Source organism: Conger conger, chromosome 2 (assembly GCF_963514075.1).
Source record: "Conger conger chromosome 2, fConCon1.1, whole genome shotgun sequence".
In the NCBI taxonomy this organism is placed as follows: domain Eukaryota; kingdom Metazoa; phylum Chordata; class Actinopteri; order Anguilliformes; family Congridae; genus Conger; species Conger conger.
Window position 1 is genome coordinate 11,825,309 of NC_083761.1, and position 21,467 is coordinate 11,846,775.

Here is a 21,467-nt window from a genome sequence, read left to right on the forward strand (position 1 = left end):
CACAAAAGCTTTAACTATTGGTTGGCACTTGCACCGATGACACACCCAGGCAGTGGATAGGAAAAAAACAGCGAGTGCAAATTCTGTTTCAAGTAGATTTTCTGAGAGCTTTTTGGCAGCCTAGAAATATGAATAGCCGGCGAGTTATGAAATAAGGTCTACATTCGTTTCTTGTGAGTCAAGAGGTTTTTTAAAGAAGATTACTTCACCGACATCGTTGTTCACGACAATTATTTTTTTCCTCGATTTTGGAATCGTCCAGAAATGTTGACTAAACCTTGTTTTGATTAAAGAGCTTGTGAACTGTGCATATATGTAAGTTTCAGAGACATTAGCCTACTTTAGCTTTGTGCGAAATATGTCCGTTTTTAGACCAGCAACCTGTTTTCACATCAGTAGGCTACTATAGGCTACTATACAAACTAGTAAACAATCGATAGGCGTTCGGTCTGTGTTACAAGATGTAACATGTTTTCAAGAAGACTTCGGGGAAAGAAGTATCAGGCACACCACCGCGCACTATTCAAGTTTTCAGTTATTATATTCAGACATGGTCAGAAGCAACATAACTTCGATTCTTTGTCTTGTAAGTGGTCCCACAGTGTAATCAGATACAACGTCGTCTGCATGCTATGCACAGGAATGAGTAAAACATATGTAGACTTACTGTTGCTTGGTACTCCTACGTCAGGCAAAAGCCTCTACAGCCCCTTCATCACCAGCTCTTTCGTTATTTCTCAAAAAAATATCAAAGGCTTCTTAGGTTATGTGGTCTGGCTGCCATTTATTTGGCTCGATATGCATCAGGGGACATTGGAATTATTTATGTCATTGGGTAAAATGTTGTGATCTTTATTATGCTGGTGAGGGCAACAATAGGACCACTTTCACAGTGGAAATGAGCAGCAATCATTGTAAACATGGCAGTGGTCTTGTGTGCCCTGAAATGACCACTCTTCAATCTTCAAATAGTATCTTCAAATATCTTTATTTTGCACAAGCCTCCTTTCTGCAGAAAGATTACAAATCTGTACACTAAAATGTATCCCACTCTGAGCTGACACCGCCACTACACACAAAACGTGGTTCAGTAGTGGCTGACATTACTAGACATCATTCCAAAGGCTACTTTTTTGTACATTTGGGCAAAATATTTGAACAAGGATTACCTTCATTAAGCCTGTGCTCCTTTTGTTGATTTCAGATTTCAGTAAAATCACAATGACCATACAGTCAATTCCACAACAGTCTGGAATTGTCAGTCTATCCAAGAACAAGAAAGTATGCAGTGAAATGCATATAGCTTGTTACCAAAGTCAGATATTTTTATTTTGGTTAATGTGAAGGCCAGAATTCTATTTTTAGAAGTTACATTCCACTGGAAGATCACGTCTAGTTTTTATGTACTTTAATTCTTACTTTCATCCAATAAAATCACATTATATTGGACACAAGGGGATGGCAAAAAAAAAAAACAGAGGTTTAAACTTGCATAGAAAGTTCCAGAAAATACAGCTTGGAGGCCTGCTTGCTTCTTGTTTAAGTCCACTAGAGCTATACATTTTTTATCTTTATCAATTAGCTGCTTGATTTCATAAGCCTGTTATCTTTCCTGAAATGTGATATTAATAACAAATAAAACCCAAACAAAAAACAGAAAGTAAAGATTTCTATTATCTTCTCAATATATAATGCTTTTTGTGCTCAACGACTATACACCAGCCAGAGTATTCCGAAATAATGTCCACTGTGTTTACACACAATTTCTGAGGAGAAAGAACAGTTTTGCAGACAAAAAAAAATCATAGGTGTTCTGGTATATTATGTGAATCGAGCACGAATCATGTCTGCTGCACCTTAGGGATCATATTAACTTTATCTCCATAAAATATGACTGAATGCTTTGGTAACAGCAGATACACAGATTAAGCCAAGGCCATGGTTTCCAGCATACCCTCTCTCCATGTGTTTCGTGTTCACACTCACTTATAAAAAATGCAATGTTTCTTGGCAGGATTGTGTCCTGAAAATCACATTCGCCCACTCAAATTTTTAACTAGAGATGTGACCATCTGCAAACTAAGACGTGTGCCACAACACGCATCTTACTGCTTATTTTTTCCTATCTACAAATATGTTGTATAAATTAGATTTGGCACTGGGTTTTCTATTTTGAGTACCTGTTCATTTGATAAGATATATGGTGCTGCAGTGGGCCTGACAGGTCTATATTTCATACATGTGGTGTATTCATTGTCTGTAAGGCAACTGCCATTTGCAGTAGAATTGATTTATGCCTTCTGTGCTGACGAAAGTACGAAAGGAATCATGGCTGAATTGGAGAATGTGTTTCTATGAGACATCGGTGATTCATCCCCTATTGATTTTCTTTTCCCTTTGAAACATACCACAAGTTAATTAATTTCTTTCCACGATGAGAAATATTGTGGTAATTTCACACAGTGATATTTTACACACTATAACATTTCTTGACATAAAATGTATCTTTAAGAATATATCGCATGAGGGAAATAAATACACAACCACTGAAATACAATTTCATGGTGAGGATCGTCATTACGTCTGTCTTGAAGGCAAAGGGACATTTAAAAGGATATGACATGTAAGATGAACCACAGGCCTCAGTACTGCTTGTAACTCTCCCAATATGGGCATTAATTGCGATGAATGGGGCTATATTCCCACTTTCAGTGACATAATGAACCTTGGTTAGAAACACAGAACCCCTTGAATACGGTGCCACTCAATTTAGGCTGGTAAAATAAGAGTTTCAGGCAGCCAAATGTTTGAGAATTTTCCTAAACAATATACAGTAGTTGTGCTGTTTTTCATTGCAAATTAACTTCCTCCCTTTTTAAAAACAAAAACAGTGTATCTCTTAAAGCTTATAAAGGTTTTTATTTGCAATTTTCTTGCAAAAAAAGCAGTAAACAACACAAATGGTGAAAACTGGCATCATTTGGCACCTGTAGAATAATTTCTAACACTGCACTGGCTGCAGTCAGTAAAAAAGGTGATGTAAATGAAAAAGCTCAGAAAGCAAGCATATAATCGGATTGATCTTCTGAGCTTTTGCTATACATTAATAATCTAATCCTTTATTTTAAAATTGCTTTCTTGCAGTCGGTGAGGCTTACAACCATGCCGAACACTGTCACTGGGGTTATTTTATATTGTAAAGAGTGGTTTACCCCAATGGAAAGAAAAACATTTCTGTGTTCACAATACATCTACACACGTGTTTAAGTGCATGGCTACATCTGAATGATAACAAGAAGCATTTGACTCAACCATGCGATACACCCTAATTACAGTAACTGTGGGGAATGACATCTGAAATTATGTGTTCCGGCATCAGTCGAAAGGGGAACTGCTTATCTCCACGATTGCCAAAATGCTCGTCTCATCGTCATAACCGTCTCAAATTCGTGGACTTGTCCCCTTCAGCATAGAGCAGCAAGGTAGGATCCAGACGGGTCCTGGCTGACTTTCTGGGATGCAGCCGTCACTCTGTGATTAGTAGGCGTACGGTGTGCCGTGAGCCTGTCTCTGGAGGGGGCTCCAGACATGTTGGACCGGGCCTCAGTCTGACTCAGCCTTTCGCTGCCATCAATTCTGCTGTCACCCGCGTCTCCAAGGAAGCCATTGATCAGCGAGGTTCAGTTAGCACGTTCGGCATTGCCGCCGCGGGGAGAGACGGCTGGCATTTTGTAGCAGCTTGCGTTTCACAGCATATCATTTTGGTGAAGGCTTGGCTCATATCTGAGTGTCCAAAATAAAGACTCGACTTCCTTCATCATATCAATGACTATAAATGGATGCCTCCTGCCACAAAGTGACTAAGAATATATTAAAATGGCTGTATTAGTTTGGGAAAAACATTGTCTCTCTAAAATAATAACATTCAATCTAAAATCTGTGGCAGATATCCATTCTCTTGGAATGAAGTGAAACATAACACAGGATTACAGTTTTATAGTTTTAATGTAATGTTGAGCGAAGCATGCATTACATATTTTATGCTGAATCTATATTTTCCTTAAACTAAAATGTAGTTCATACAGTACTGTGTTTAGTACTATGTTAATCTGGCAGATTAACTCTAATCCTGTAGCCTACTGTATTAGTTACAAAAATACTGCTCTTTTATCAGCATACTTTGTTGTACAAGGCAAAAAAACAGCCCATTTAACCCCTTGAATATGGTGCCACTTAATTTAGGCACATAGTACATTGTACAATACAAATTTATTTTAACCATGTACACTTTTCTCAGTAGGTTACATTGCAGTGGGACATGAAACAGCAGAATCTGAAGACCTGTTGTGAGACTACAGCAATGCTGCAGTATTTTCTTTTGGTGCAGTAGCTGGGCAAATATTTCCATTTAATCCATATTCCTACGGACCAGCATTGAACCAGCAACACTGCCATTTACAAATATCATACTGAGGTCACTCAATTCTCCTTACCTTTGGCTAGGATTCTTCTCTGGAACCAGAATATGTAGCTTGAAAAAATGGTGTCCCTCCCTCAGTCTCCAGATAACTGACTAAGCATCTTCCACACTAACAAAATGTTACCACTAGAGGTTGCACCCATTGAACAGTGCTTTGTTTGGCCGTTCCTTTCAGTACGGCCCAAATCTGTCCTGCATTAATCATTGTGACAGCCTGTAATTGAAAGATTGAAATTAGGTAACAATTATCACCACAATTACTGTTGGCCGAATACTCCGCGAGAATGGCCTCTGTGGTCTTTCGTAAAATTACGGAACAAAGTGTGCCGCCTCTGGGATATTAGAAATAGGCATTTGGCTGCTGTATGGGACATTATTTTTAGCAGGGAGCAAATCTCTCGCTGCTTTGCTGCTGTAGCAGTGTGCGCCAGTATGCTGAAATTGTAACGTTTGCATTTTTTTTTTGTGCCGTGGATCAGAACGAGAAAGTCACGCAGGAAAAGGATCTACTTATGTAAAGCGCATTATTTCTACCTGAGACGGTGGCACCTCACATCTTCAAAGGGAAGCTGTCAAACAGACGCCATGGCCACCTTTTTAATCTAGGACTGTGTGGAAAGGAGGGAGAACAGCAGAATTACTTTGAAATGCAAATAGACACAGCAGTTTAGATTTTTCTGCAAAGCAAACAGGGATGGTAATATTTACAGAGAGGCTGGTGTGAACATTTCTAGGAAATGCAGATGAACCTGGTTTTTGTACACAAATTGCTGTGTCCCCCCCCCCCCCCCCCCAAGTTTAAAAAGGGCTAAGTGAAAAAGCAACTTCATATCACAGCTTGTCATGGCAAAGCAAACAGTTTATAGAGGTCTGCATTTTCAAGCTTTTGGGGCAAAAATGTTGTGATGTGTCAAAAGGACTGTCCATAAATCCATAACTGTCATTGAATCAAAGCAAAAACTATAATTTCCCAATAGATTCCACCCTTTCCTCTCTCTCAGCTCACGAGTCAGGGTCAGGATTAATTCAGAGACCGAGGTAATGTAGGAACTACATACTGACTAATATCCATCACCAAACAAACAGGTCAGTAATCTGATCACTAAATTACACATGGGATAAAGGGAATAACCAGAGTGTAACACACCACATTAAACTACTCCAGTGAAAGGACTGATGGAGGGATGTGATGTTCATACACCCAAACCTTTTCACAGTAAAGGACTGATATCTCCCTCACAAACAAGCTCTCTTCAAAAAGAATAGCAATACTGTAACGCTGAAAATAAGCATTTTATTCAGCTGTTCTTTATTCAGCTTCATGCCAAGGGCTCCATGTACCCCTTTTCTGCCTTATGCTCTGTTTCTGGTCACAGTGGAGAGAAAGCACAAACACACACACACACACAGGTACAGAGGCCAGCAGGATGCGTGTAACAATGATATTCCGTGTGCAACACACATTTTCCTTTTCTTTAATCCCCTGCCATAACAGATGATGCCACATGGAGGGAGTCACGGGTCAGGGAAAAGATGGCGGATCGCCCAACATCTGTGGTGCGGAGAAAGTTGAGTAACAAGGACAGCTCATGGACAGGAAGTGAGCAAGCCAGCCCAATCCATCTCCACAAACGTGCAGTGCCCAGGAGTCTTTTGTATGATCCGACTGGAGGTTGAACATTCTGATGTCAGAGCACAAGCCTACTAAATCACCGTGTGTACGCGTGCGTGCATGAGTACGTCTACATAGCTATGAACATGAAATACTGTATATAAGCAGGACATTCAAGAACTTACACATGCTAAGGGTGATGCTTAAGATTCAAATCCAGGGACACTTTTTTTTTTGATAAATTTACAGTTGTATCAAACACTCAGCTTTAAATGGTGGAACAAATTATTAGTTCACTGCAATGAGACAACACCCATGACCTGTTTTTCCGATTGTTGCAGGAGGTAATCACACCCGGTTTTATTCTAGACTATGCTAATGCAAATCACATTCTAATCTTCACCCAATGAGACTGAATTACCTAAGAGAGTTCACACCCTATTAAAGAGAATCCAATTAGGTCACACTGGTGGCAAAATTTACCATCAGTCCAAGCTGGATTTGTTTAACGGTTACATGCTGCTCATCAACATGTGATCCATAAGGATTTTGTACTGCAGTGAAATTATATTCAGTTTAGTCAAAGCATTTTGGGCTGGTTTCACACTAAGCTTAGTCCCGGACTAAATTGAGTTTTGTATGCAGAATCTCCATCGAGAATTGAATTTAGTCTCAGACTAGACTTAATCTGTCTGTGAAACCAGCCCTTTTGGTAATGACTGAAGAGTTATGAAATGAAATTGGTTGACCAACCAGTTGTTGGTTGATACTTTTATGTTTTGGTGTCAAAAGCAACTGAAGAATATTCCAGACAGAAACAGTGACTTGAAATCACCAGTATAGTGAAGGACAGGAAGGAATGCATGCAGCTTGCCATTTGAACACATTTACAGCTTCAAACTGCCCTCTGCTGGTGGGAAAAAATAAAACAAGCTGTACATTTCATCAGCAGAATTACTTCATTAAGTCAGTGCATCGATTACTCTCCATCCACTCCAATCCACAAAATCCCCACTGCCATTCTTTAAACCAAAAAAGGTACTAAATTCAGTTGACATTTCTAGCCTGTGGAATGCATCTCCTCCATTGTACAAATTAAAAGTACGTGAACCATTGTGATTTTACGTAGTTTTTGCCTAAAGGATATTTTTACTCGTTCACAGGATCATGTACGGAAGTTTTAAAGCCCGCTGTTAATGTTGGCTAAATTTTACCATAGATTTGTTTCCATAGATTAAACATCACAAAATAGAAAAATCTGAAATCAAACTGCTTGTTTTTCCTTTGTTGCTACCACACAACCATCTTTCAATAATCCTGAACAAAAAAAGTAAAAAAAGAAAAAGTCTCTGAAGAAGAATCAAAAAACATGTTTTTCAGCAGCAGAACAGCACTTGGAACATTTATTTCTTGGATTCCGGAAAAGTTGTTTTCTGAAAAAGCTGGCAAGCAGCTGCTTTTTGGTGCAATGCATAACGATAAACAATACCTCCTCTAGCAATGACTGTGGAATTCATACTTTGGCTACGTGAAACCCCTTGAAGATGATCACCAGCAGCATGTAGCCTACACATAGATATCGATATAGAACGCCATCTTCACAGACAATGCAAGTTTTGTTTACATTTAACGCTTTAGGTTTCCCAAATGCAAAAGCTAGGTTTCAGATAGCAAGTCGGAATGTAGAACTGAAATGCGTTTTTCCCTTTCAACCAATCAATTGATGAATCAATGAGCCAATCAGTCAAGAAGCCGTCTTTACAGACTAGAATTCAACAGCTCAGTATACTGCATGCAAAACAGTAATTTAATCTAGATAAAATCCAGTGTACACAGGCGTCCCCCTGGGACTGCAGCTAGGTAAGCCCATCATGTGCAGACTGCTAGACGTGCAGTAAGGCCAAATGAATAATGAATACTCATATGCTTTACTCTGTAAAAGACACTTTTCACTGACACACAAATGTACCCCATGACACATTATTTACTGCAGAAATGTCTGGACTTTTATTCAAAGAGAAAACTATTTTATCTTCAAAAGATAAAAAAGGAACTTTTTTGGAAATTAGTTTTCCAACAGAGTTTGCAAGATTACTTAAATTACAAATGCAGACATCTAAGATTTAATTTTACATTTTGTTAAATTGCATAGCATTAGAAGCGGAGACATTAAAAAGTATTTATATATTTGTTAGTAGAATGGCTATATCAATTTGGCAGTCAGTGATATGATATGATAGTACTCATTATACTTTCAATACAGCTGGCTAATATATATAGGTCTGGACATATACAACACATTTAGTCTGAGATACATACTCAAAATATTCAGTCAAACGATACAAACAGTGAATGATTATACATAAAAAATAATCACTCGTTATATCTTTCTCACTGCAGGATATAAAAGGAAACTAGCCACGCATAATCAAAGTATACGTATAAAAACATGCATTGCTAGAGTGCACACTACAGCGAGGTATAAGAGTACATGTACGGTACATTGAGATTGCCAGACCTTCCTGAACTTCATGACCGCTTTATGTTCTCCTAGTCATTTCCACCACACAGCTTCAACAACAGCTTCTTGTAGTCTCCAGAGGTGTCACCCTGTCACACAGAAAACAGGACGCCATTTTACACACTGTCTAATGACACTACACTGCAGGCCCGTGTGGACGGTGGTTATTCTTCCAACCCATTGCCCTGGCTTTGTTTCCTAAACAGCTTTACATGGCAAAGTTCATTCGCTCACTCTCACATCCAATCACTCAGTAATTTAGGATACAAATCTGCCACTCATTAAAAGAATACAACACATTCACAATCAGAATAGCTGCGGAGTGTATGAGCATGTCTATTTATTAACTGAAGAAGCTGCCAGTATGTTACACATCTGTAAATCTTCTATAAATTAAAGGTAAGACATTTTGCAATTGAACATGGGATTACATTTAAAAAAATAAAAATAAAAAAAAATAAAAAAAAATAACCTTGGCAGGATGGAGTTTTATTTTTAATGTTTTAAGGTTTGTTTTTCTTGTACCAAAATGCTTTCTCTGACCAAACGCCTGGGTGCTGACAATACAAAGAGGTTGGCTTCTATAAGCGAACAGTGTGGTATTGTGAGTTGAATACAATATGGAAAAGGTGGTCACTTCCATTCAGATGCTCATTTGTGGTAATATACTCAAATCATAATGCATCTAAAAGGAAACTGGATGTTGAAAGGTCAGAGATGGTCCATTTAGAAAATAGTTTTTTGGGTCACAGCATTTCCCCATTGTGAAATAGAACCATTAAATATGTCTTAAGTACTCTGGTGAAGAACGATGGAAAATAATTGCACAACTGATCATGCACAAGGAAAATCAAGGAATCAAGAAATTTACACTGAAAGAAGAAAATGTCGAGGAAAATGACTCACAGAAATGTGCGTATACAGTGACTTTCCGTATTTCTGCACATACGCCTGACGGATGTCCAACATGTCGACCTCACAGCGAGACACCATAACCCGGACCAGGGTCCTGTCCTTGGTGCCAGCGCCCTGTCAATACCAGGCAGGAGGAGCATTCTGGGTTAGCTGCAACAGTGCTGTTAATCCACCAACCAAGTGTCCTTAAAAACGGGCGGCACCCAATCGGGGCAGCGCAAATGCACCCACCTGCATGGCCTTGTGAAGTCTCTCAGCAAAGTAGAGGGGCGTGTTCTTGATGCATTTCACTAAAAACAAAAAGCACCTACGCTGAGTGTTCCATTCAAATAATCTTTCTTCCATTTGTCAGAGATAACTGACAAATATCAACACAAAAGAAAACAAGGAGTACTTCAAAATGCATAGCAGTTTTACGGTAAGTTTGGGACTTTTTACTCAAAGATATCATCAAAACCCCCCAATACCACCCAAAACCCCCAGCTTGCAGCTTTGAAACCACAACTTTTGGATGGCAATATACCCACAACACATCAGCATACACATAGTACATCGGAGTGTACCGAGACTGTGCACCCCACATTCTCATACCGGAACAAACAGGAGAAGAAATAGACATGCACAATAACCACACTAGATGCAGTTGATGGCAACAGACCTCAACACAATGTTGTGGGTTCACAATATGACTGAGGTGTCCATTTTTCTTCCCTGATATGCATTCAAAAGGTCAAAAAACGACAACATTCAGCACACAGACACATTACCATTACCCTGAACCATGAGAGCATATTTAGGAAATAAGAGAAAACAAAATTACAAAAGGTGTGCACTTGAATTCAGTTCAGTTTAGATTAAATTTAAATTAACTAGGTTGTGCACACATGTATAACCCGCTATATTAAAATTATGTGCACACATTACGCAGGCAGATACTTCTCTCGGTTCTGTGAGTTCTTTAAACCGAGTTTCACTTCGAAAGGGGGCTACAAAAGTAGCTTGTTTAGTCTTCTAATGTGAGTGAACTTTAAAAAAAAATGTAATCGACAGGAGAAAGAGCTGGGGGTGTTGGCATCTCGCAACCAGCAGAAGAGGAATAACTCACCAACAGCCACCATTCCAGTCTCCAAGTCCCCAGACATCTCTCTGCAGATGCTCTTCTCAATGTCCCTGCCACTCATCTGCTGGTACTCCTGGAAAACTGAGCAACGGACACAAAGTCGTCTCAACAGCTGCATCATTATGAAATGTGAGACTGAGGGTAGTTCTGAACGCATAAGACAACTTAAGAACACGGGCTTCATTCAGAAATTGTTTGCACGCATGGATTTAAAGTCAACAGATAAGCTTTTATGCGAAATTCGACACTTAAATTGATTACAACTTGAAGCCAAGAGGAAACCATTCTTATATGCATGCAAACGGCAGTGTGCATAAATTGTTTCCCCTTGAGGCTATGCATCTGTAATGCAAGCTCAACACCTTAAATAAATCTCCAAAAATGTTTGCAGATGCGAGAATATTTTACCAATCCCTTCACATATGGAGATGCATGGGCCATTACCACACACTAATTTATTTTTGTGACAAGCACTGTAAGGTGCAATGTTGTGGGCTATCAGCTAGGCCATCACAGCATGTGCTGCCAATATTACCAAGTGTGCAAACCTGATAAATGGGGCCCATATATCACTGCACCCCAGACATAAATGTGATGAACATCATGTACAATATCTTCAGTGGGTTCCAGTGTTGACTGTCCCAACTTTTTAAAGTTTCAAATGAATGCTGCTGGGTCAGTGACAGCTGGTAGGAAGAATACTCTTGATAGGCTAATTATACTAACCAAATTGTGGCTCAGTTATGGTATGCATTCAATGAAAGAAAGTCATTTCTCTTAGCCTTTCAGCAAGTTATCTGTCAATTTTAATATAAAAGCAAACTACTAAACCATACAAAATGGGAAAACGAACTGGTTGTGTAACATGGCACTAGTACAATCGGTAGAAAAGGTTATTTGCATTTCATTAAACTGTCATCCTGCATTTTACAGTTTATTCTACCTGGATAAAAAAATAATAACGGTTGATTATTGATAATAAACAAACAAATATGAGTAAGGGATCTGACATCAAACCACTTTTAAACAGGCGAAACAATGCAAGCTGGAAACCAAACCCATGAACTTCCTGAGCACACATGAATCTGTGCATACATGCTTTTCCTCAAATCCAGGTCACTTCCTTGTTTGTGGTAATAAGGGTCACAGACTCTTTCCACCAGGATGTGGCAGTAATATCCTGACAACATGGGAGGCTACTGCGACCCCTGGACTAGCCATCAAACAATGTTTGTCCATTTCTAGTGTTCATGACATAGATCGACAGCTCAAGCATAAATACACAGTGATATTTCCCTCTTACACCCCCCCCCATTACCCATTTTAACCATTCATACTCAAATACGGTTCAATACACATGCATCTCTGTGTATTGAAAACTATTATGGAATAAAGAGGAAATAGGCATATACTGTAATAAATGGCCAATAACTGTAAAACCGAGACAGAGGGCGAGGGAACATGGGGTGGCACATTCAGAAAAGAAACTCAGAGCTATCCCTTTACCCTCAGACAGCTCAGCTTTCGCTTACCTGCTCGGAGGTGAGGCTTGCTTCTTGCACAGAGGATGGCGTTGAACTGCGACTCGTCCGTTCCAACCTTGTTCTCACCAGCAGCATAGAGCCTCTAACAGATCAAATGCAACCATAAGAATGAGCAACAGCCTTAAGGGTGCAGAGAATTGGCACATAAACCAGGAAAACCTTAAGGTTAAGCAGGATAGTGTAGCGATTTAAGCCTTTCCAAGAACCCATTTAGCGTTCCAGATGGTACACAAGGCTTGGTAAGACTGAACATGTACTTTCAACATGAATTTTGCCCATTTTACATAAATACATTAAAAGTTAACTTGTGGGAGAATTTTATGGCAGAAAAAACTCCAGCTCTCTTTAGATTCATGAAAAATGCCACATTCCCCCCTTTACCTGAGCATCTTGTTTAGCCACAGAGATATCCACATTTTCCCTTTCATCTCGATTACCCTTCAAGGAAGCAAGTCATAAACAGAAATTAAGAACTCATCTCATCCACTGCAAAACCACAACTGGAAAGACAGAGTATTTACAAATACGGGTGTTTAACTGCCCACTAACCACTGTGCCCCAAACTACGCATTATACCCACTGGGATGGAAGAAATGACAAATCAATGATGCAATGAAGCTAGAGAGGTCTGCAATGCATGCAGGGAAAAGATGGTTGCCATGGAGGTGGCATGATAGCAGTTATACAGCATGAAGGGAACTTTGAGAGATCCAAAATAATAATACGATAATATAGTAATACTATACATATAATTTTATTTTTTTTATACACAATGCTGATGTGGACATGCACAATTTAGAGATCTGGGATGAGTTTCCCTTTAGCCTCTTAATGCATCTTATGATCACTCTTAAAATAACACATCTGTAATGAAAGTGTCTCTTTAGTTCCCTCTTAAGCTACAAGGGATCAAGATCACTCGTTCATAGCAAAGAACCACTTTTTGACCCCGTAGCCAATATGCATATTGTTTGATGCATGCTTACAAACAGTCTATAACAGATTAAGAAGTGTAGTAGCCTCAGTCTATTCCTATGCCTATATTGAGCAAAAATATAGTAAAAATATAAAACATATACCAATGAAATAATTGTTTTTGATAGGCTACATGACACTGTATTAAATTAAATTGAATGTGATTTGACCACTGCAAACAGGGTACATTTTAAACCACTACACCACTTTAGAATTCAGACTTATGGTGGGTAACCTTTGGGAAGAGTCAAAGTAATTATTTTGCATGGAATCCTGTTATAATATTAGTTTTTATTTAGTTTTACATATATGGTTATAGTTGAATGATAACACGATATGTTCCTACATTTCATTCTTCAGTGTTGATTGGCTAAAAACTAGTGAGTCGCTCATTTCTACATTGATTTATCGATCGTAATGCCTTAGCAGGAATACGCAAGGCTTGTTGTTAAGTTCCTTTTAAGAGTCTAATCACTGTGTCCAGGAAACCGACACAAGGACAGAATGTTCCTTACTTAAGAACCTCATAAACAAACTCTTAATCCTAAGACCCAACATTATCAGGAAACGCACCCTGGCCATGTAAGAAGTACCATTTACAATTACTTGGAAATAAACAAAACCGGTAATTAAAATATAAATGAATGAAGAATGCATCACTTGTGACAAGCTACTCTACTCCATAAGGTTGAAGAGCATGTTCAACACATTTACTCAGACTAAATATATTAGTACATAAAAATACTTCTAATAACCAACTTGTGCATCAATAATCTGTGGCTGCTGGAATCCAGTCTTTTGCTTATAATCATAGCCGAATATAACTAAATTCTTGTTTTAACAAAATGGATGATAAGGTTTTGTGACCGGGACTAACACCTGAAAGCTGGCAGACCTACTTTGTGTAGCAGACCTACTTTGCATAGTATGAAAAGCACTTCACCTGAGAAAGGGAGACCAGCAGTCTGCGGAAATGTCCTGAAGTGTCACTAATGATTGCATCCTCCAGTTTCTTGCCATATTCTGAAATCAAATAAGTTTAATGCCCTCAAATTATTATCTAGGCAATTCAGTTGCACATCTACAATGACATTTATATACAACATCAACACACACACACACACACACACACACGAAGGAAATGTACACATACTGACTGACAACCATTGTAAAAAAAAATATTTAAAAAAATGCTTATAGACTCTGACCTGAAATCACTCTCTAACCACATTTACAAAGCAACTGAGCTGAAACAGCATTATGAACATTTGCAATTGTAAACCAAGAGGCTGGGTGGTCTCTTTTCATAATGGATACTGACCTGCTTTATAAATGGCATTGATTTCTTGGATCTCTGCATTGTTGCGAGAAGCCAGGATCTCAATCAGACATGCTTCATCTGTACCAGCTCCCTGTCAGATACAGAAATGCTTCCTTCATCAATTTCAGCTTCAAGGCTTTCATGACATGACACGTTTGGCATCTTTTCCCCAACCTTGAACGCACTTGTGCTTGAACATACAAAGGCTGAGATGATCAGAATTTTGTTACATGCATGAAACTGGCTTTTCCTCTCAGGTTTCAGAGCTCTGAACTTTCTTCCTCTCTCACAGACATTTGCGTACATATCTCATTTAGTACCAACACAACTAATCGCTTTAATCTACTATAAATAGCAATTGCAATACATAAACTCCTCCATTCTCCTTGTCCCACTCCAATGACTCATTGAAGATGATGAAAAATACAATGTTTAAACAAACAACTGCTATGAAATCAGAAAGCACAGACAAATCGTAATAAGTGAAGGCATTCCCATCACCTGTATGGCTTCTCTCAGTTCATCTGCAGCCAGCTGTGTTGGTGTCTTCAACATGGTCAGGACAAGGTGCTCAAAGTTTCCAGTGAGTTCTGACCTCAAATCGGAAATCAAATCCTAGAAGAAAGAAAGAGGAACACCTTATAGCCACATCTAGTCAAGTAAATAATTTTATTGTTTGTTTCTTTATTAGGCAAGTACAGTAAAAGTTATCACTGTCCCACTCTCACCTTTCCATAAGTGGTTTTGTAGGCCATCAGCAGTGGTACACGTTGCTTGTTAGAGCGACTTCCTAGTAGCTCAATTACAGCGTTCTCATCAGTGCCTGTAAAATGTTGTTTGACATTTAAGAATATTTACATATACAAGCAGGTAGCCTCCATCCCATTGGTAGCATAAATAATGTAAAAATTCTGCAATAATTAGAAAAGTAAAACATTCTAGAAGAGACAGGCAATCTTATAGATGAAACATAATATAACACACAACTGAAACCGTGTTAAAATGTTAGTGAATTAGCTTCTTTTTCTTGGGTTATTTTCCCAGTAAATATGAACTTGCATAGCATAGGCTAATCAGTGTGTGTGTAAATGTACAGTTATCTGAAATGTCTGTGGTAACTGCAATTCGTACAAAGTCATTACAAGGAGAACTGCTCACCAAAACCCTTCATGGCCTTCCTGAGGACTTCCACGTCCCTCAGAGGATCTGCCCCAGGGAAGTCCTTGATTGATCCTCGGAATCCTCTCTAAGAAACCCGGGAGCACATGGATTATTCTTTACAAGCCTTCTTTGGGGGCGCCCTGTAGAGCAGTGGTTAAGGTAGGTGACTGGGACACGCAAGGTTGGTGGTTCGATCGCTGGTGTAGCCACAATAACATCCGCACAGCCGTTGGGCCCTTGAGCAAGGCACTTAACCCTGCATTGCTCCAGGGGAGGATTGTCTCCTGCTTAATCTAATCAACTGTACGTCGCTCTGGATAAGAGCGTCTGCCAAAAGGCATTAATGTAAATTACAAGTTCTTCTTTAAGTGGAGTAGGCATGAACTCTACATGGTGTTTACAAAACAGTTGTGAAGATAGTAAAGACATTCAGAAGTAACAGGATGCTTGTGAGCTAGAGCACTGAAAAAGGGGATCTCACATTAACAGCTGGTGCCATGGATGCTGCAGGTGCCCCTCCTCCATAGGCTGGCATGGACGGGTTAGGCGCAGGGGCTCCTGGGTAATTTGGCATGGGCTGCTGACCTGGGGCGGGACCACCTGGATATCCTTGGGGCATGCCACCGCCGCCCTGGGGCTACATCACACACGGTAAACCGTTAGGAGGGGGGGGGGGGGGGGAACTGCACTGAAACCTTTCAGCCAAAAGGTTCTTTAGTGAAAACCGATGGGACAAAAATAGATGCCTCTGTCCTCCCGGTGAAGACAGACTCAGATCTCCAGATAAAATGTCACACGAAGGCTTCACAGAGGGGAATAGCAGATAAGGGATGGGGCTGGTAATCCTCAGGGCTCTGGTTAAACCCCCAGATGGGGCCCTGTTGTCGTACCCTAAATGACTCAGTGTCGTCACTCTGGGTAAGCCAGATAATTAAATAAAGCTAGTACCACTATTAATATCTGAACAAATTCCAAGGGCCATGGGCACAAAAAGCTATACCCAACAAACAAATGGATGTGACAGAAAATGAAATTAACATCTCATTCGCATGAGCATTGTAAAAGGTGTATTTAAACGGAAAACACATGTGCATCCTTCCCTTGACATCACAATACACACATATACTGTGTTGGGCTTTCATCAGTCAAATCTGTCATCAGCTTGAGCAATTCAATTTCATTCCATTTATTTCCCCTAGTAATTTAGTTAGCATTCTGTATGTACAACATGTGGCTAAAATCAGAGTGAAACTTACCGTTCCAAAGCCAGGTCCACCTCCCCAACCAGCGTTACCACCTAAAAAGCAAACAGACCAGTTCACATGGAACAGTACATAGCCACATTTTAGCTGTAGATTTGTATTACGTCTGAGGGCTTGCTTCAACAACTGAGTTTGATAAACTTTGATAAAGCTGAATGTCATGTTATAACCTGTGCACAATACACTATTTTGCAGCTAAGCATTTTTATTTTATTTTTTATAAATATGACTATTTCAGCAGGCCATTAAAAAAAAAGTGCATTCTCAATCTAAATGGGTTAAAGAATATAAAATCTCACAATAGCATTAATATTTCTGGCCCCGGAAGTTTCAATGTAATCAAAGAGGTTTAACTAACTGTGCAAACAGTACCGCACCACTACAAAATGCACAACAGATAACCGGTCCTAGGGCTCCTCCCATATCCTCCATCCCCCACCCCGAGTCTGAAAGCTCTTCTTGAGGCTTTCTTTGTTGGCCTGTCTGCATACCACAGCCTCTTCCCTCTGAGACATGGCATTGACTCTGGAATGCTTCTCTGACATTTTATCACAAAGTTGCTTGGTTAGCAGAATGGACAGAATGGAAAAGGTTTCCACGTTTTACAGCAGGTTCACTCGCATTCACACCAAACTATTCTTCCCAATAATTCTTCACATTCCTCATTCCTGCCAACACTAAATGCAGTGCATCGGGTGATTGTGCATAATTGCATGTCACAGTTCCAATGTTATTGTGATGTCCATATCAAATAAAATAAAAATAAATCCAAGATGAAATATCACTGCTAAACTAATTTCCACAAAGGCTGTGCGCACAGAGAGGGAGCACTGACCTGCTGGAGGCATGGATGGGAAGCCACCAGGCTGGGGTGGATACCCTCCTGCTCCTTGGGAAGGGAAGCCACCCGGCTGGGGGGCGTAGCCCCCTGCTTGCTGTGGGAAGCCACCAGCCTGAGGAGCGTAGCCACCGGCCTGTTGAGGGAAGCCCCCAGCTTGCGGTGGATAGCCTCCCCCTTGAGGAGGGTAGCCCCCAGCTTGGGGCGGATAGCCACCCCCTTGAGGAGGGTAGCCACCAGCTTGAGGTGGGTAGGCCCCAGGTTGTGGGGGATAGCCCCCTGACTGGGGGGGGTAGCCGCCGCCACCCTGGGGGGGGTAGCCACCAGGCTGTGGGTATCCAGGATAACTCATTCTGGCGACCTGCAATGGAAACGTAACGCGTTGCTCCAGTCAGATTATCAAAAACAGATATGAAAGAAGTTGTCACAGTGCCAATACATTGTTACACTCAACATTTCCTTTTTGTCACGTGGAGGTAGGCAACACAATCTTCAAGGAACCACAGAAATATCTCTGAACTGAATAGGCACAGTCAGAAGCAGAATTACCAGGGGTGCCCCTGGTAATATGTAATATGTAATACATATATACATACATATACATACATATATAAAAAAAATTTATTTATTAATTTATTTATTTTTTACACCAGAGTTGATGCTGAAATGCACTGAATCTTTAAAATGGATTTCCCTTTGTGTTGTTCTAAGCCTGGGGCTCCATTTCCCGTTATGATTCAAATATGAATGACAGGATAGTTCCACCCCTGGGGGCAGTTCATGGATGTTATAGCAAATACGGAGTCTAAAAAGTACGAATTTGTATCAAGCTATCTGTATTAGGAAGCATTGCATAACAGGCAAACGTGCAGAAGCAGGCTGGTTGTCAGGGAAACTAACAAACTTCGTCTCCCTGCAACTTCGTCTCGTTCCCAAAAAAAAGCATTACAGTCTCAGATAAAGCAGGAATTATCTGAAATTAGGCATTCCAATACAAATTTCAACAGTTTTCTGATTAACCTCACACTGTAATACATTTTGAACAAACAGTCAGAGCAAGACATTAGCCTAATTTCAACGTTTCAACAGTTGTAACAACAAATTATATATTGTACAGCATATCCTACAAATTTTAATTCCTTTTCGTGTTTAAATATTGCGCAGGAAGTCAACCCCAGATCACAATCCATAGGTCAGTGGGTAATTTCCACACAAATCTTGCAGATTCTTTAACAGGAACAAAACGCTTCGCTTCCCTTTAAAAAATGAGTTCATTTGTAGAGACAAAAAAACCTTCTATGCGTATTGATCATCTAGTAATGTGTGGTTTAATACGGCGTCCTGCAAACCAACCCATACAAGGCAGAATGGCTATTAGCATTTCAAACTTCCCGTCATGTGCCATAGGCTATGCATCACTACAATCTTTCAGGAAATGCAACAGGTGGCACATTAAAAAAAAATGTATCCCCTTCCGCACCAACCATTCCCCGACAGAAATACACCTTTAATAAACTATTGAACACACCGAAAACCATAATTCTACACATAGAGCTGAATTGAAGATACTTTTCCAAAACTTGAACGTGAAGCACAACATTCTAAAAATCGAGTGACTGCACTGAGACTGGAACAAACTGCCTCTCAATCAGGTTCGCACCATTCATACACAGCTTCAAATGCCAGCTGAAATCCAACTTACTTTCCCTTGCTTTTAATTCCACATGAGTAGTCTTTTTTTTTTTTTTTTTTTTGGGTTCATTGTTGCATCTTTACGTATTATTATTGCAGTACTGTGGAATTTTTTCACCGTTTTATTTTTACGGTAATTATAAGGTAGGCTAATTATAAATGGTAGAGCACTTTGGTTGACGGTAGTCTTTATAAATGTGACTCAACTAAATTGAGGTGAGGTAACATCTCACGAGATGTTGCAATGTCATAGCACTTGTTAATGTATCAAAACCTACTTCCTATTCAATGGAAATTACGTGTTGGACATCTGATCTTTTCTTATTCTAGCTCCAACAAGAACCTTTTTCCGAACCTTGTGATACATGTAGCCTAAGTGACAATACCCATTACTACTGCCTCATACTTCAACTGCAATGCGGCACCCTGCAAAATAGTAGCGACAACATCAAAAAGTCCACTAGCTTCGTACAAAATGGCAGCTGGGCTGGGCCGTGGAGTAACAGGCTAACGCTTACGTAAGACGTTCATGAACTAATGAGCCGAACGGAAGAATATATATATACATATTAAATAAACGGTCTAACATGCCCTGCATAAATACGCATATTAATTGCAAGTGCATATTAAGAAACGCATGAAATAGAGTAACGTTAGTCTTCCGCGTTAAAGATAGCAGTAGCGATAGGTAGCTATAGGCTAATTAAGATGAAATACAAGAGTTAAAGACGTCTCTTTATGAAGTTCGGAATCTTCGTGGACACAAACCTTTGGTAAACGTGATGCTAGAAATAAAAGCGTTTTGCTATCACAAAATGTATGTAGCATAGCCAGGCCTACTTACTGTAGCTGTAGTCGTTCGGGTGGGAAACCGTGCCAGGGAGGACACGCTGCTATTTCTCTATGAGTGGGTGGGTCTCTTTTATTGTTTCCATTCTGTACGGAACACCCACTTTTGATATCGAACATGGTTCATTCCGTGGAGGAAAAATTGAGCAACCAAGGGGTAAAAAGGCATATTGCACAACTGATGTGGTGTAGGCTATAAGTGTGACAGCGTTTATTGAACAGCAACGCTTATGAAGAAAAGTAACCTTCAAGAAACAATTATGAATGACATAATTCAATCAATCGTATGGTTGTCGGCAATACATAATCTCTCAAAGACCAATATGCATTATAAAGTCTTAATAATAATATTAATATGCGTAATAATTTTCTGCCGATAGGTTACAATAATAACTAATTCAACTGACTCATTGAAATACAAACAAAGCATTAGTAATGAAATTTCTACCATTTGTGTAAACACTGATCAACCATGAGCAACATCACAAACACGTGATTCTTAGTCATGACCACCTAATGGAAAAAATACACCCCCCTAAGTACACGCTGGGAGGCCAGTCCCTGGTGTCACAATGGCACATTTAACAACATTGAGACATTCTGCCATGCTAGTCAAGTTTAGTTTAGAAGCTTCCTTTATTTAAAAAATAAAACGATTTTTATAAAATAAAAGAACATAAACATAACCTAAGTATGTGACGTATTAAGGATAACAGCATATGCTAAATCAATCGTAAGAAAATCGTAACAAGTAGTTAGGCCATGTCGTTTGTTAAATTTTCTGTTTGGGAATTTGCTCAAACTCAGTTTCCAGTGTATTTCTATAGCACTGTGTTTTTTGTTCAATTTTTAACAATTTTCAGGCCACAGGCCTGGTCTCTGTGTATTTAAATGTGATTTAAAGGCTTTGCTTTTTTTATTCAGAATGATAGTTAAAAACCTTAGTCTATATTCAAATTCAACATACAGTGGGCTCAAAAATTATTGGCACCCCTGACAGAAAATGAACAAACAATACTCTAAAAATTCTAAACAATATATTTATAGACAAACTTGAAATACCAACATGTGATAAATACTGTGCTATATTAATGTTTCAATGGAACCAACAAAAATAATTTACTGATTTAATTAAAAATCAATTTCCTCCAAATCAATGTTTCACAATTATTGGCAC

The 21,467-nt window shown here is 39.4% G+C and overlaps 1 protein-coding gene across 1 annotated transcript; it reads right to left on the reverse strand.

Moving 5' to 3' along the window:
* Positions 1-8,072: 8,072 nt before the first annotated feature.
* On the reverse strand, positions 8,073-20,438 carry anxa11b (annexin A11b). Its single transcript, XM_061230298.1, has 15 exons — positions 20,286-20,438; positions 17,747-18,110; positions 16,906-16,946; positions 16,131-16,286; positions 15,647-15,734; positions 15,217-15,311; positions 14,990-15,103; positions 14,489-14,579; positions 14,111-14,190; positions 12,574-12,630; positions 12,181-12,274; positions 10,634-10,729; positions 9,760-9,818; positions 9,520-9,642; positions 8,073-8,702 (listed from the first exon to the last, which is right to left on the reverse strand). The coding sequence occupies exons 2-15, from the start codon at positions 18,099-18,101 to the stop codon at positions 8,643-8,645; spliced, it is 1,509 nt and encodes a 502-aa protein (XP_061086282.1). The 5' UTR covers positions 18,102-18,110; positions 20,286-20,438; the 3' UTR covers positions 8,073-8,642.
* Positions 20,439-21,467: the final 1,029 nt, after the last annotated feature.